The following is a 14874-nucleotide window of genomic DNA, read 5'->3' as shown; positions in this document are numbered from 1 at the left end:
GTTGCGATATTCTTTTCTTCCCTATTGTATATCAGTGTGAAACGGCTTCTAGAACAAGAACAAATGTAGGGACTTGATTTTGTCCATGGGGATTTGATTGGATGGTTGTGGTTTGCTATTGGTGGATCTCCTGTGAGTGACAGGTCATTGCCCCGCCCTCACGCCAGTAAACACATCATCAGAGAAGAGATGAGATGTTGCTGCAAGAGGTTATTTTCATTAAAGATTATGAGGGCACATGAATTTAACAAAAAATTATGATGTGCATGGATAAATCATTTACTGCCCTATTCCATAAAAAATAAATATGAATTTTGGTTTCATGGTGACTTTAGGAAGAATTCAGATCATCACTAAACTATTACATCCAACCCATTTTGCCAATGAACAGCGATACAAATCACACCCTTAAAAGCATAACTGCTCTTATCAGACAATAAATCACACTTTGCATGGCAGTGTTGTGTCAGTGTGCAGATGATGACGCTTTAATGAGGAAACTAACAGGCTCGCTGATAAGACAAGCCAGGTTCTTATGAAACATTCAGCCAAGCCAAGTTAGGCCGTGTCAAAGATTACACTTTACGTGGAGGTAAAGGTGGGTAAAAAAAGAAGAAGACATTAATCAAAGTATATATATTACGTGTCATAGTAGCAACAATAAATGTTATTGGCAGAAACTATGACTACCACGGTAAAAAATAATAATTAAGGGTTATTTTATTGTTGCTTTCAAATGCAAGAATGTGTGTGAGCGGCCCCATAGGCTTCCTCACTGTTGAGCAAACGAGTCATGAGACGTACTTTGCACTGAGCAAAACACTTGTGCCTCTGTCAGCTGATATCATTACTGAGAGAGAAAAGCGGAAGATAAAGAGACTGTTGAGCTCCCAGACAGCCAACCCTGAACACCTGAATATTAGCGGAGGACACAGCTGGCGCTGAGACAGCAGACGCTTGGGAATGCGACGGCGCTTTATTATCACTGCCCAAAACACACAATGCAAATATAGGTTTGCGCTCACCATGCATCAGGGGCTTGGAAATCACGCCAAGGTTAAGACTTTCCGCAGATAAGTGGCCTAATAAAATCAAACAAACAATGGAGGAGAGAACTATGCATGCTATTTTGGCCTAGGAACAAATAAAATATCTAAGACTCTCAGGGGGGAAAATCCCCATTCTTTGGCCTGTTATTATTCACTCAGCCCTGTTATTATCTGATTTCTGTGGCAGGTCTTTCCTGTCAATGCCAAAAACATGAGACAGAGGATCAATCGGACTAAGTTTTAATGCAAGTTTTGACTTAAAAAGTGCTATTTGACCGGACTATCAGATGTAATCCCCATCATGACGTTTCACGTTAAAGCTCGGCAATTTCATTAGACGCTCTTTGTCTTGCAAAATCAGTTGCGCTATTAGAACCTTGCGTCAAGTTCTTTGTCAAGAACATCTTAACAAACATTTTTCAGAGTTATGCAGCTTAATATTGTTTCCTGTAAAACTCTCAAGTTTGACCCCAAAATATGTGGTGCCTCGATAATAGGGTGCAACGGGGCTAAAGATGTGATTTTCTCCTAAAACACTTTCATTTTTATTTCCATAATAAGCTTAGCGTGTTCTTAAAGGGATAGTTCACACAAGAATGAAAATTATCCCATAATTTACTCACCCTCAAGCCATCCTAGGTGTATATGACTAAAACACTTTTCAGCCAGAACTCGACTCGCACACAGCCGTTACCGGAAGCCAGTGATTATAGTTAATAAAGTTATAAATATGGATATTTTTCAGAAGGCCTTTATTAACCCACTGGAGCCGTATGGATTACTTTTATGGGATTTCTAAGGTACCATAAAGCTTGGAAGAGCCAGGATATTTTTTTCATATAACTCCAGTTGTTTTTGACTGAAAGAATAAAGTCATATACACCTAGGATGGCTTGAGGGTGAGTAAATTATGGGATAATTTTAAAAGCGCTTTAAGTGCTTTATTGGATTTTAATCAAACGATTACTACATCAATATTGTGGCCTGACTGTTTTATTAAGCAAACTCATGAAGGGGCCTCCACATCCGCTAGAAGATATAGTCCCTGACATAACAGAATGCTGTGATTGGTGAACAGGTGTTTCGCGTCATAGCGGTTCCATATTGTGGAAAATAACACAGCTGCAAGGCCATGCCGACCAATCAGAAGCAAAGACTAGAACTATCCGGTTTATAAACAAAAATAGTTGACCTATCAGTTCACCAATCAGAATCAAGTATTACAGAGCGCCTTAATAAAGTTCATTAAATGGACACGTTTTAGTCCATTAAGGTTTCTTTTTACTCAAATGATGGAACTCCATCAGTAATCAATTAGCCTATTACAATTACACATTATGACCCAATTAGAGTCTGTACACAATTTGCACTGTAGCCTAAACAAGTATTGACGCATTTTAAATGGTTTCAGAGGGAGAATCACAGGTGGGTGCAGGTTCCTAGGACAATTTAAAGAAGGTTCAAATATTGCATTTGACATCCCAGGACTGTCAGTGCGCGCGTGCCAATCTTACCTAGATTAACAAAACTCATGACCATGTCCGCGTCGTTCAGAAAGTTGTTGTCCTGAAGTGTCGCGATTGGCGGTCCCTGCGTGGTGAAAACGGGCTTGTATGGGTACGAGAAGCCCTCCTCGTCTCCCTCCGTGGACATGGCATTGTACAGATCCAGCATGAACATCGGCGCGGCGTTGTGCTTGCCGTGGAGGTGCGGCCGCGGCCGGTGCGGCAACCCGAGGATTGACAGGATCTCCCGCTGCATCTCCCGGCGCTCCTGGCTCTTCAAGCGCCGGTGGATGAAACTAGAGTGCACCTCGTTGTCCAGGGTAAAGTTTGTAAAGACCGTGTCCGCCAGGACGCAATATCCCCACACGAGCAACAGAACAAGAGCGCTTAAATCCAGCAATGAAACCATGATGAACTTTCGCGCAGAGTTTCACACAAATAAACGAGCCAATCCAAATAGGTGATGAGTGAAACGCTATCGCTGGTATAATCAGTTATTTTGTTCCCACATCTCGCCCTCTCGAGAACGCTCTCAGATTCATTAACGCGCGTATAACCTGTTGCGTTTCTTCAACCTGCGGACGCACAGAGCGCGATGCGGATTCAGTGCAGATGGCAAACTGGAGGAGGAGCGAAGCGGAGACGGAGTGGGAGGTATGAGGACGCAGGCGACTGATAACGGCGGGGTTATCTCCGTAGATGCTTGTCTAATGATGCGTGGAGGCCGCTTACGCGCTTATGGATGCCCGTTTTCAGAAATGCACCTGCGGCGACACCGTGTTGCCCTGACGCGCGTCTCGCTGCGTAAAGATATTGCACATGTCAAGGAGAGTGAATTATAATGCTGTTATTGGCTGGAGATCTTACCTTAGGGTACAGATTACAATCAGAACATCTCGAAAAGCAAGGAGTGAACATTGGTAAAACATTGGCTGTGAACTATGGGAAGTTTGGTGACCCATGTTTCGAACGACTATAAACTAAAATGTGAAGTTTTTGCTTGAGGAGGAAACCATGGCGTTTTTGGTTAGGATCAGTCATTGTTCAGTGCATGGCGAAGAACATTATAGAAATAGTCGTTTTATTAGTAATAATCCCTTCTTGCTGATTTACAAAGCGCAAATATCACAAAAACCCTTTAAACAATTTTTAAGATGAACTTCAACGGACTGAAATTTGTTGTTACTAATGTGCACGCCTATTTCACATTTTATATTTTGATGAGATGGGAACACCTTTATTCATGAAACACTGGATTTTTTTATTTGAATGACGTCAACTCTTAAAGTCCCCCTGTAGTCAATAATTGTATCCCTTAAAACTCATCTTTGATCACAGACATATAAACGTTTTTTTTTATTGAAAAATAAATTCTTAATACCTTAACATAGCTTGAATGTAACTCTATACCCTTGCCTCATTTAGTATAAGTGGTTCTATGAATATGCAAATTAGCCTAGTTGAAGATCACACGTTGACCTGATTTGATGTCTATTTTCTAAATGCACGTTATTGTGAATAATTCATCTGTGCATAATTTTTTCATCACTTTTTTTTAATCAAAATGTCATAAATGGACCTGGGCCTTCATTCAGATGATGCTTACCTTTGTTTGACAAATCTGAGCACATTTGAGAGATTGTTGAGATCGCTTTTAATTAGTTGTGTTCACACTTGGAAGTTTGGTTCTTTTGTTCTGGACCAAAAAAAGAAAATAATAAATTTATTCCTGGTTCACTTTTAGCAGGAAAAAAAAGCATTTATGATGTGTATTTTGTGACGGAACTTGTCGAACATCCAAACCAATGCTGTGTGCTGGGATAAATGTGTGTAGATCTAGATATGATGGAAAATTATGAAGCTGACAACTCGTGAAGAGCCTATAAACTGTGTAAAGGAGTCAAATCCCTCCATCACACACACACAAAAATAATTTCTGACGCCTGTTCCGAACGGTGATGGGAAACATCACGACAATGACGAGAAAAATGAGGTATGGTTCAGCATTCTGTCCTTTTGAAGCTCGCATCTTGTGACATCATGTCCTGTTTTTGGTTTGTTTACATTGGTGCGTTCATATTTCATTCGAACCACACCAGAGTTCGCTTGTTTGGTGCGCACCAGGGTTCAGATGGCAGCGTTCACACTTATACAAATGACCCGCACTAACAGAGCAATCGCACCAGAGTCTGAACCTGCCAAGTATGAACACACACACACCCTAACTCTAGAGGAGACACATGTGACATTGGGGTCTTTTTCTCAAGGGGGAAAAATATGAGACACAGACGGCTAAAGCAAAAGTTTCCATTTAATCACAATGCTGTTGAAGAGAAACAATGAAGGCGCTGCTACAGAGAACTCCTTCGTGATTTATATAAATGCTCATAATGACTGGTGTATGGACTCACATGGTGGGCAGCTGTTGTGTGAGGGCCAATCACACACGCCCCTTATGGCTCAGCACCTCTTAAACACTCATTTTAATGTGATGCTCCTGAAGCTCACCTGCGCTGTTTATTCTGTCACCCGGCCACATTAACCTCTCCAGTTATGAGCCATGTGTACAAGTGTACAGTTGAAGAGACAGGCCTGTTGTTTTCATAACCAGCTTTGCCTTGAGCACAGGTGTCAGCAGGTACACTCATTAAAGTGGATTCAGTGCCAGGGGAACAGGGCGGTCCCAGATGTGAAACCAACAGCTGCTTCGATTTAGCTTTCGGGGAAGATGGATGGAGAGGAAGTCGCTCTTTGCTTTACGCCCCTTATTGTGTTCCTTTTCTTATTTAGGAATACTTTCAGTCCTTTGATTTGCAATGAAAATAAATGTGGTTCATCCATCTGCATTGTGTTTTCTTGCGCTCGATATCCGTTTGTACCTCGATCAGTGTTAAGTCCCTATTAGAAGTAGCCTGAACCATGTCAACAGCGCTTTCCGGCTAAATTAGATGGAATCAGAGAATGACTGCAGGTGTTTACATTGAGGCAGCGCCTGATTGGGGACTTAAAAGGAAGGGACATGGTTTCAGTTAAAAGTGTCCTCCATCCCTGTATGTGGGAGCCAGGGCCCCCCGGTCCCCCTCTCGGCCCAACAGAGAGCTGTCATTCTGGGGAAGGACAATAGGAACAGACCCCCCTTTGTTCCAGCTCCGGTGGCCCTTGTGACCGGCACAGTAAACAGCGGGCACAGACTGATTTGCCGGCCTGGATAGCCACACTGAGGAGCTTTTGACCGGGGGAAGTTAAGCAGAACAGCACCCTGATATCTCTCTCTTTCAAGCACAGTCTCTCTCTCACCCTCTTGAAAACAGACTTTTATTAGCAGGGAATGTACACAAAAGCCAGCCATTTACGCAGAGGAGATGAGGAAAGATGAAAACAATGCATGAGTGTTTACGCTCATGTTAAAAAGGGCACTGTCACTCATGATCTGAATAAAACTTAAAGGGATAATACACCCAAAAGGGAAAATTCTCTCATCATTTACTCACTCTCATGTCGATATATAGCATAGAGCATAAACAACATCTGCAAAGTTACAACGCTCAAAGTTCAAAGCAAAGGAAGATATTTGATTTTGAAGAAAAGGACTACAACAAACGGCTGGTAGGGACTACACCACATTCCTCCGGGGTTAGTGACATCAGCAACATAAAATGTAGATAAACCCCGCCCCCTGAACACAGTCCATGTTGAGAAGAGGAAGAGTTGTTGTATAAGAGTACATTTGTGAGTCAGCTCAAACTTTAGCATTCATCTTTCCACATACAATAGAGAGTCACTCTGTGTGCATCTCACAACAGTTCCTATACGAGCGATTTATAGATTATCATGACAGAATATCATAATTGAAGATAGTTAACTCCACATCAGCAACATAAATTCATCAACTAACCATTCAGAGACGTCACTTCTTCTTGAGTCTCTCCATCTTTGTCTGACTCCGTTTTAACATTAAAGGCAGAACAGTTTCTGTCATTTCAGTTTTCTGTCACCCCGCCCTCTGCAGCAGCTCATTTGCATTTAAAGGGCCAGGCACAAAACGGTGCGTTTTTGCAAACCCTCAAAAAGTGACAACTTTAACATGCTATATAAAAATATCTGTGGGGTATTTTGTGCTAAAACTTCACATACACACTCTGGGGACATCAGAGATTTATTTTACATCTTGTGAAAATGGCATTTTACCACCCCTTTATATAGCAATCACAATGGTAATGTCTTTTTAAACAAAAGTTTATGTGTGAGAAAAAATAGTAATATTTTTAACTTTTTATACTATAAAGGCCCCGATATGCTTCAAGCTAAATCGAAGAACACACTGTTGTGATGTAATTTTGAACAAAATCACGCCAAAATGTTAATTTGGAGTTTGTTTCAGTTCAAAACCGCTCGCCAAAGTGAACTTTCTGGAAAAGTTCGCTTCGGTTGGTAAAAACCTTTCAACTACCATTGGTCTGTGGCGAGTGTGTAATAGGTAGGTGTGGTTCTTTGGCTCCGCCTTTTTTGACATCTCCTTTCTATTGATCAGGGGTGCGTTTGAGGTTCAACGATGCTACTCGCTGCTTCACTACCATACGATGCATGAAGAAGTCAACTGGTTAGTCTCGACTCTTTCCCGAAACCGTATTGTCGCAAATTGGTCTTTCAACCACGTTGATTAATGATGTCATGCACGTGGTGGAATTATAACTACTTTTAATGAATATGTTTGAGATCAAATTAATGCTGAATGTTTTGCTATAAATTATGGACATAGCATCTGAGGTCTAGGTCTATTTCTAATTTTTCTCAGTTATTTTGCTTTGTTTCCAGATTCAATCATATTCTGGTTCTTACGTAGAGCACATTGGCATGCACACTCTTCAAAAATGACACTTTAAATGACTTGACAAACTAAAACACTTGAATGACATTTGTGTGTATTCTAAATAAAATATACAGTTTGTACTGAATGTCAGCTTGCTTATTTGGCTCAAGATAAGGATTTATTGACTCCACATGTCATGCTTACAAGAAACTGCTTCTAACCACAGATCGAGAGCTGTCCTTCAGACCACACAACGTTGCGAGGCTGTTTGTGAATGTTCGTTGGAACGATGGTTTCGGGAAACACAGACTCGTTGAACTGCTGATAGTGACGGAACTTGCGAACATAACAATGCTTTTGGGAAACGCACCCCTGTCCGTCGAGGCCAGACGCAAAAAAGTATTGGCACTTGGTTAAAAATGTAATAGATCTTGCATGTCACTTGACCAAATGCGACATGACAAGTTTGGAAAAACATGGCCACAAATGAGATATAAGAGCTACGGACTACAATGAGTATTAAAATAGCTTAAATTTCAGTCTATACTTCATAAAAAGCCTTCGTAGGGCTTCAGGTCTATATGTTGTTACCATCCACTTTCCTTGTCTTGAAAACAGATGCTTAGACAGCTGGAAATACATGGGGGTGATTAAATGATGACAATATTTTCATACATTAGACATTCTGTGTAATATAGCCGGGCACTGGAATACAAATGTGATTCCTTGCCATGTTGTTACACAGCATTTTCCTGACAATATACAGGCTTAGCCAATACCCTGATCACATGAAGCAAAAATAATGAAGCTTTCCTGGTTGTTTACACAGTATTGAGGACTCACATTGCAACATGCCTTAAAAGCAAGATAAAAAAAGGTCACAGTTCTTCTCAGTCTAAACAAGTTCAAACTGGTGAGTGATGTACATTTGAGTAATCAAGTGAAGAAAGAAGGACACTTTTTTTCCCACAGTCAAATCTACACTTCCGTTCAAAAGTTAGGAATTGTTTTTTGAAAGAAATGTTTTTGCTCACAAAGGCTGCTTTTAGTAGTTAAAAATAGCCTACATTAAAACAGTATTACAATATTACTGTTTAAAATAGTCAAGTCAAGTCAAGTCATCTTCATTTATATGGTGTTTTTAACAATGTAGATTGTTTCAAAGCTGCTTTACAGAGATAAACGTATAACTTAAGGTAACAGATTGTTTTGGCTTTATAGCGGTTCTTGAATAAAGTTGTTTTCCAGCTGAAGTTAGTTTTGATTGATTCACTTCCGTCGAAGTGATCATCTGTTTTTAAAGTAGGGGCCGCTAAGACGACACCGTTTTTCTCTTCGTTTTTCTCTTAACAGACTTTAAACGCAAACCTGTGAGAAACGCTGATGGTGCTCACGTGCGCATCAAGAATTAATTCTATGCGTTTGAATATATGCGCAGGTTTGTAATTCCCTGCAAACCATGCCTAAACAAACTACTTGTCTTAAATATTGATACAGAATTTTTGGTAACACTTTATTTTACGGTGCCCGTGATACAGAGTAATTACATAATTAAGTACTTAGTAGTAGATGTTGTAATAACATGTAACTACATGTACTTAACATGTAATTAAGTTATGGAACAGCCTGTACTTACACATTGTAATTACACACATGTAATAGGCAGCTACTGTTACACATATGTAACAAGCCGGGTCAGTTACATATGTGTTACCAGCTTGGTACAATCTAATTATATAAGAAAGTACTTAGTACTACACAATGTAACAAAAAGTACTTAAATATGTTACTAAGGTGTGAAAAGCCTGCAGGGGTAATGGTCAAAGGGGTAATGGTGTAATGGTCAAAGTCTGTTACACAGCTGTTAGTGTAACCGGGAGATCCAGATCTGTACTTTAGTTTGGATTAACTCACTAGTTCACAGCATAAATACATGTAGTAGCTTCCTAATTACATTGCAATTACACAATATTACACAGGGATAAGCTACGTAAAATAAAGTGTATCAAGACTATACTTAAGTGTACTTCATGTGTATCTACATACCTTATCCATCTGTACACATGAAGTACACTTAAGTACAGTCTTGATACACTTTATTTTACGTAGCTTATCCCTGTGTAATATTGTGTAATTGCAATGTAATTAGGAAGCTACTACATTTAGCCTATTTATGCTGTGAACTGAGTTAATCCAAACTACAGTACAGATAAGGTATGTAGATACACATGAAGTACACTTAAGTACATTCTTGATACACTTTATTTTACGTAGCTTATCCCTGTGTAATATTATGTAATTGCAATGTAATTAGAAAGCTACTACATGTATTTATGCTGTGAACTAGTGAGTTAATCCAAACTACAGTACAGATGGATAAGGTATGTAGATATACATGAAGTACACTTAAGTACAGTCTTGATACACTTTTTGTTACATTGTGTAGTACTAAGTACTTTCTTATATAATTACATTGTACCAAGCTGGTAACACATATGTAACTGACCCGGCTTGTTACATATGTGTAACAGTAGCTGCCTATTACATGTGTGTAATTACAATGTGTAAGTACAGGCTGTTCCATAACTTAATTACATGTTAAGTACATGTAGTTACATGTTATTACAACATCTACTACTAAGTACTTAATTATGTAATTACTCTGTATCACGGGCACCGTAAAATAAAGTGTTACCGAATTTTATTTGATCACTTCGGGGTAGGTACGCGAGCCGAATTTCCCCACAACGCTTTATCTGTAGAGTGGTAAAGGGATCCTCCATAGGGAGAGACTAGTTGGCACTTCATATACCGTGTATAGTCTTCAGTGTCACATGATCCTTCAAAAAATATTTTTTATAAACTGATTTGCTGCTTAAAAAGCATTTGTTTGTTATCATCCATGTTTAAAAAGGTTTTGCCGCTAAATACATTTTACAAAATACAATATTTTTTTGCAGGATTCTTTGAAGAACACAAAGTTCAAAAGAACGGCATTTATTTGAAACAGGAATCTTTTGTAACGTTGTAAACGTCGTTACTGAAGTAGTAATTTCTTTCAAAAAAGGAATTTATTTCAAAACTCTATCCGTTACTTTCACGTGAATCTGTCTGCGTAAGTCATAATCATTTTAGCTCTTGCAGTTTGGAGAACGACGCCGAAATCAAAAGATTCCAATTGAAAAGGAAAGAGATTCAAGAGATTCTGATTCCAGCCTGAAATAACTGACACTCTCCCACCTCAAAGGCCTTCTGAAGCTTCTCTCCTTTTTTTTCCTTTTCGCTCGCTCTGTTTGACTCTGGCACCAAGAGTTGGAGACATGGGTCAGAGTAATATTTATTTCGCATGTTGTCTGGTTCAAGGCGGGGGGCGGCCTTTTGAAGGCAGCGGGATGGCAAACAGTGGGGCGGCCCTGTGAAGCATACAGTAAAACCCTTTCAGGGTAAACGGACCCTCAAATGAAGAAGTGAAGATCTGAGGAGGGTCCAGTAGGGGCGAAGCGCGTTCCTCCACCCGTTATGTCCTGTCTAGATTTCCGTGACACCCTGTGTGCGAGTACCCGGCATCACGGCAGGCTGTTAAAACACTGGCGGCCAGGTGGGACTGAACAATAGCAAAGTTGACACTGCGAGAGGCCGCGCGAACATATGAGACACAGCTGTGAAAAGGGGAAGCAAGAAAAAAGGAAACGCGCCTTCAGATCTCTGTCCTTTCTCACATGCAACAAATGTAGCGCTGCATTTCTGCCGTGTGTTTTACATATTTGTGCAAGATGGCCACTCAGGCAGCTGTTGAAAAGCTTGGGAAGATTCTTGTTTCTGCTCATGTGTTTGTGTTAGATCTCTGATCTTTAGTTTCGACAAAACGATTTGAACTTTGTACTTGTTCCTGCACTTTTATGCCTTTCTGGCCGACATTCTAACTTTGTTTTGGATACTTTAAACATTGCTGACTCCTTATATGACCGCTTTATGCTTACGATATGTTCCTCGTTTACGCTGTTTTTGGATGTATTTGCCAAATTAATCAATTAATTTAATGAGTAATTAATCAATCAGCCAATTAATTGTCCTTGTCACTCCCAACACAATCTCATGGCAATTGTATTTTGTCTAATAATTCATACAATCTCAGTCGTACATTTTCATGCGATCTTATGCCTTTGTGACGGGCGTGTTTTGGGGGCGGACCTTCATGCTTTCTTTTTTTTTCTAATAATTGATTTTGTACGATTCACAGTATGTGAATTCATACCAAATCTCCACCACGTTTTCCCCTGAGATCAGCTATACTCCCTAAAGACTGAAACTCTGCTAAAACTATTCATGTTCAGAAAGGCATACTATAGCCCAGTGACACCTAGAACAAAAGTTGCTCAGGAAGGCAACGCGACACATTAAAGGATAATTCCGGTATTTAACACCTTGAGTCTATATCAGGGGTGGGCAAACTTTTTGGCTCAAGGGCCACACTGGGTTTTAAAATTTGACAGAGGGCCGGCCCAGTAGCAGCAAACACATTTACATTGTGTGAACGTCTGCGCGACATTCAACAACTGAGAGACGACGTTTTGACAATTAATTTTTTATGCTATAGACAGGGGCGATTCAATAGGATTTTAATTTTAGGGGGGCTCAGCCCCCAATGAGGGTATGATTTTTAAAAAAAGTAACACTTTAGTTTAGGCCGGGTCTAATGCTCACTATTGACTAGTTTCATTAACAGGCATATGGCAAGGTTTTATAATCACTGATGTCCTGAATGTGAGGTGGGCTAGTTAGGAAAATTTTGATTTCCACATATCTACATATGTGCATTTTAAGATGTTTTGAAGGCCAAAAAAATTGGATAACAAGACAACAGCTTTAAAATCATGTCAGTGGGCAGCTGATTATTTTTCTCTCCTCATCAGCATCACACTTTTTCTCTTTGTTTTTCTCTTGCCCTGGCTCTTTCCCTCCTAAAGCTGAGCTTTGACTGATAGGCTTTTATTTTGTTGTCTGTCAGTGAAGAAAGTAAACATATGGGTCAACTGATTGATTTTTAGCCTATGAATCATTTTCATTTAATTTCATCATTTTCTACCCGTTCATTTACTGAAAGCGACAAGGAAAGCTAGGTATATAACTTAATTAAATTAATTCACAATATAGGCTACACATTAATTATTGATCGTATATGCCTAATACAGGGCTTTATAATCAAATAGGTCCTAAATTTGAGGTTGTTGGGGGTTAAAAAAAAAAATTTTCTCTGATATGTGCATTTCAAGACGTTTGAAGGCCAAAAAAAGTATAATAGCTTTAAAACCATGTTAGCGGCCAGTAGATTATTTGTCAATACTGCTCTCTCCTCATTTCCATCACTCTTTCTTTTTCTCTCAGTCTCCTCGTCTTGCCCTGTCTCTTCCCCTCCTAAAGCTGAGCTTTTTTTATTTACTGAAGGCTACAAATTGTATTATATTAATTCTCAATATGTACTCATTCATTATTAATCTTGTGCCTAACGTGATGAAAACGGCTTTGTTAATGTGTCTTTTCCCCTCATAATGACAGTAAACTAATTATTAGGCTACATTACATGAGTCACGTTACATAGGCCTATTTTCAGTTAAAAATGGTGAAAATAGACAAAAGTTTATTAGTTTGCCTGATTATTTTTGTGATTCGTTTAAAGGACAAGTTCGGTATTTTACACTTAAAACCCTGTTTTCAGATTGTTTCTGATGAAATAGAACGGTTAAGATTGAAATTTGGACACATTTAGTCATTTTTTAGTCATTTAGAATGACACATGCTGCTGTCCCGATAATTTTCGGTTTCTGTGGTAGCACCCCTCCACCTCCTCAATGGCTGCATAGGTGCACTGGAACAATCCTTCCTAAAATGCATTAAACTTTCGTTTACAAAAACGTGAAACTCACCGAGTGGGGTGCTCACGTTACCACAGAAACCGAGAATTCTCAGGCCAGCAGCATGTGTCCAAATTTCAATCTTAACCGTTCTATTTCATTAGAAACGATCTGAAAACAGGGCTTTACGTGTAAAATACAGAACGTGTCTTTTAACATTTATGACCTAAAAAACTGTCAAATATGAAATGTTTAGTTTAGCTACTAACATCAATATCTCGCACTTGACCGTAAGCGCGTCGAGTCGCTCTGCTCAAATTCGCGCTCTGAAGCTTCTCTGAACATAAAGCCCGCCTACTTTGATTTGATTGGTCATCTCAAATATTCTGACATTGACGAGTAGTGACAGACCAATGAGGCTCATATGAACACACACACACCCTGTCCTCTGTTTCTGACGTGCTCTGCGCCGCTGCGGATTGAAGATGAAGAACGCGCTGAATCTGATTATAACAAGACTGAAGCGAGTTCACTCGAATTTGTGTAGCCTACACTTATAATCACAAATGTATAACGTTATATATATAACGCAAAGTATTGCAGGAAAAAGGCAAAATGAATGCGATCTTTAAGACAATTTTTTTAATACTCGACGGGCCGGATTAAACAGCCTAACGGGCCGTATGTGGCCCGCGGGCCGTAGTTTGCCCACCCCTGGTCTATATTGTAGTTTGTTTTGGATGAACAAGAGTGGTGGACAACATTTTTTTGACAATGGTTCCTCTCTCTCGAGTTTAAAAGAATTGGCCATGGACCCATTTAACATTGGAGTCAATGGGCATGTCCGAAAATGTCATTAAAACAGCCAATAATGTTCGTTTACAAAACTGTTAAACTCACCGAGTGGTTAGTGGTGTTCGTTGATGATTATAAACAATATATCGTCGCAATATATGATTCCAATCCGTTTATTTTGCTATAGTGGAACTATTTTTTCAACAATGGGATTTTACAAAATGACAAATTAAACACGACAGAAACTGTATTTCACAACACTTTTTGTTTCTGGAACATCAACTAACATCACTAATCACTCGGTGAGTTGCACAGTTTTGAAAAATAATGCTAAAGGTTGTTTTAATGACATTTTCGGACATGCCCATTGACTCCAATGTTAAATGGGTCCATGGCCAATTCTTTTATAGTCAAAAATTCGAGAGAGGAACCATTGTCAAAAAAATGTTGTCCACCACTCTTGTTCATCCAAAACAAACTACAATATAGACTCAAGGTGTTAAATACCGGAATTATCCTTTAAGAGCCCGTGGGTGAAACACTTTGAACACACTAAATTATACTTCTGTCGTCTGGGAAGCTTCTAATGGTCAGTACTAAACAAGAAAGAATTACGCATCTTCATCCTTTTCAATTTATCCTTTTCTTTTGTTAAGTGAGTTGATTTAATAAAAATAAATGTTTTAATACTGCCAGAAAAAATATTGGTTAACTGTAAGTTGATTTACTGTGAATAACATTGCATTGTATGTAATGTATACAATTTTACTGTCAAATTCATGGTTTTTGAAAGTAAAAACGATGAGTTACCATAGAATAAAAAACAGTAAAAAGTTATTCCTGTAATCACGTCATTACATTTA

The 14874-nt window shown here is 39.3% G+C and overlaps 2 protein-coding genes across 3 annotated transcripts in view; both read right to left on the bottom strand.

Moving 5' to 3' along the window:
* bmp7b (bone morphogenetic protein 7b) overlaps positions 1-3184 on the bottom strand; it is a 60574-nt gene extending 57390 nt beyond the window's left edge. Inside the window, exon 1 of the mRNA XM_079587462.1 lies at positions 2564-3184. Within this exon, the coding sequence (XP_079443588.1) occupies positions 2564-2963 (400 nt within the window). The 5' untranslated portion in view covers positions 2964-3184. The remainder of the gene's footprint in view (positions 1-2563) is intronic.
* LOC306985331 (uncharacterized protein) overlaps positions 1-14874 on the bottom strand; it is a 250378-nt gene that overhangs the window by 170636 nt on the left and 64868 nt on the right. The gene's annotated exons all lie outside the window — the stretch shown is intronic.

This window comes from Phoxinus phoxinus (assembly GCF_949152265.1).
Source record: "Phoxinus phoxinus genome assembly, chromosome: 18".
NCBI classification, from domain to species: domain Eukaryota; kingdom Metazoa; phylum Chordata; class Actinopteri; order Cypriniformes; family Leuciscidae; genus Phoxinus; species Phoxinus phoxinus.
This window is presented reverse-complemented; position numbering and strand designations above follow the sequence as displayed.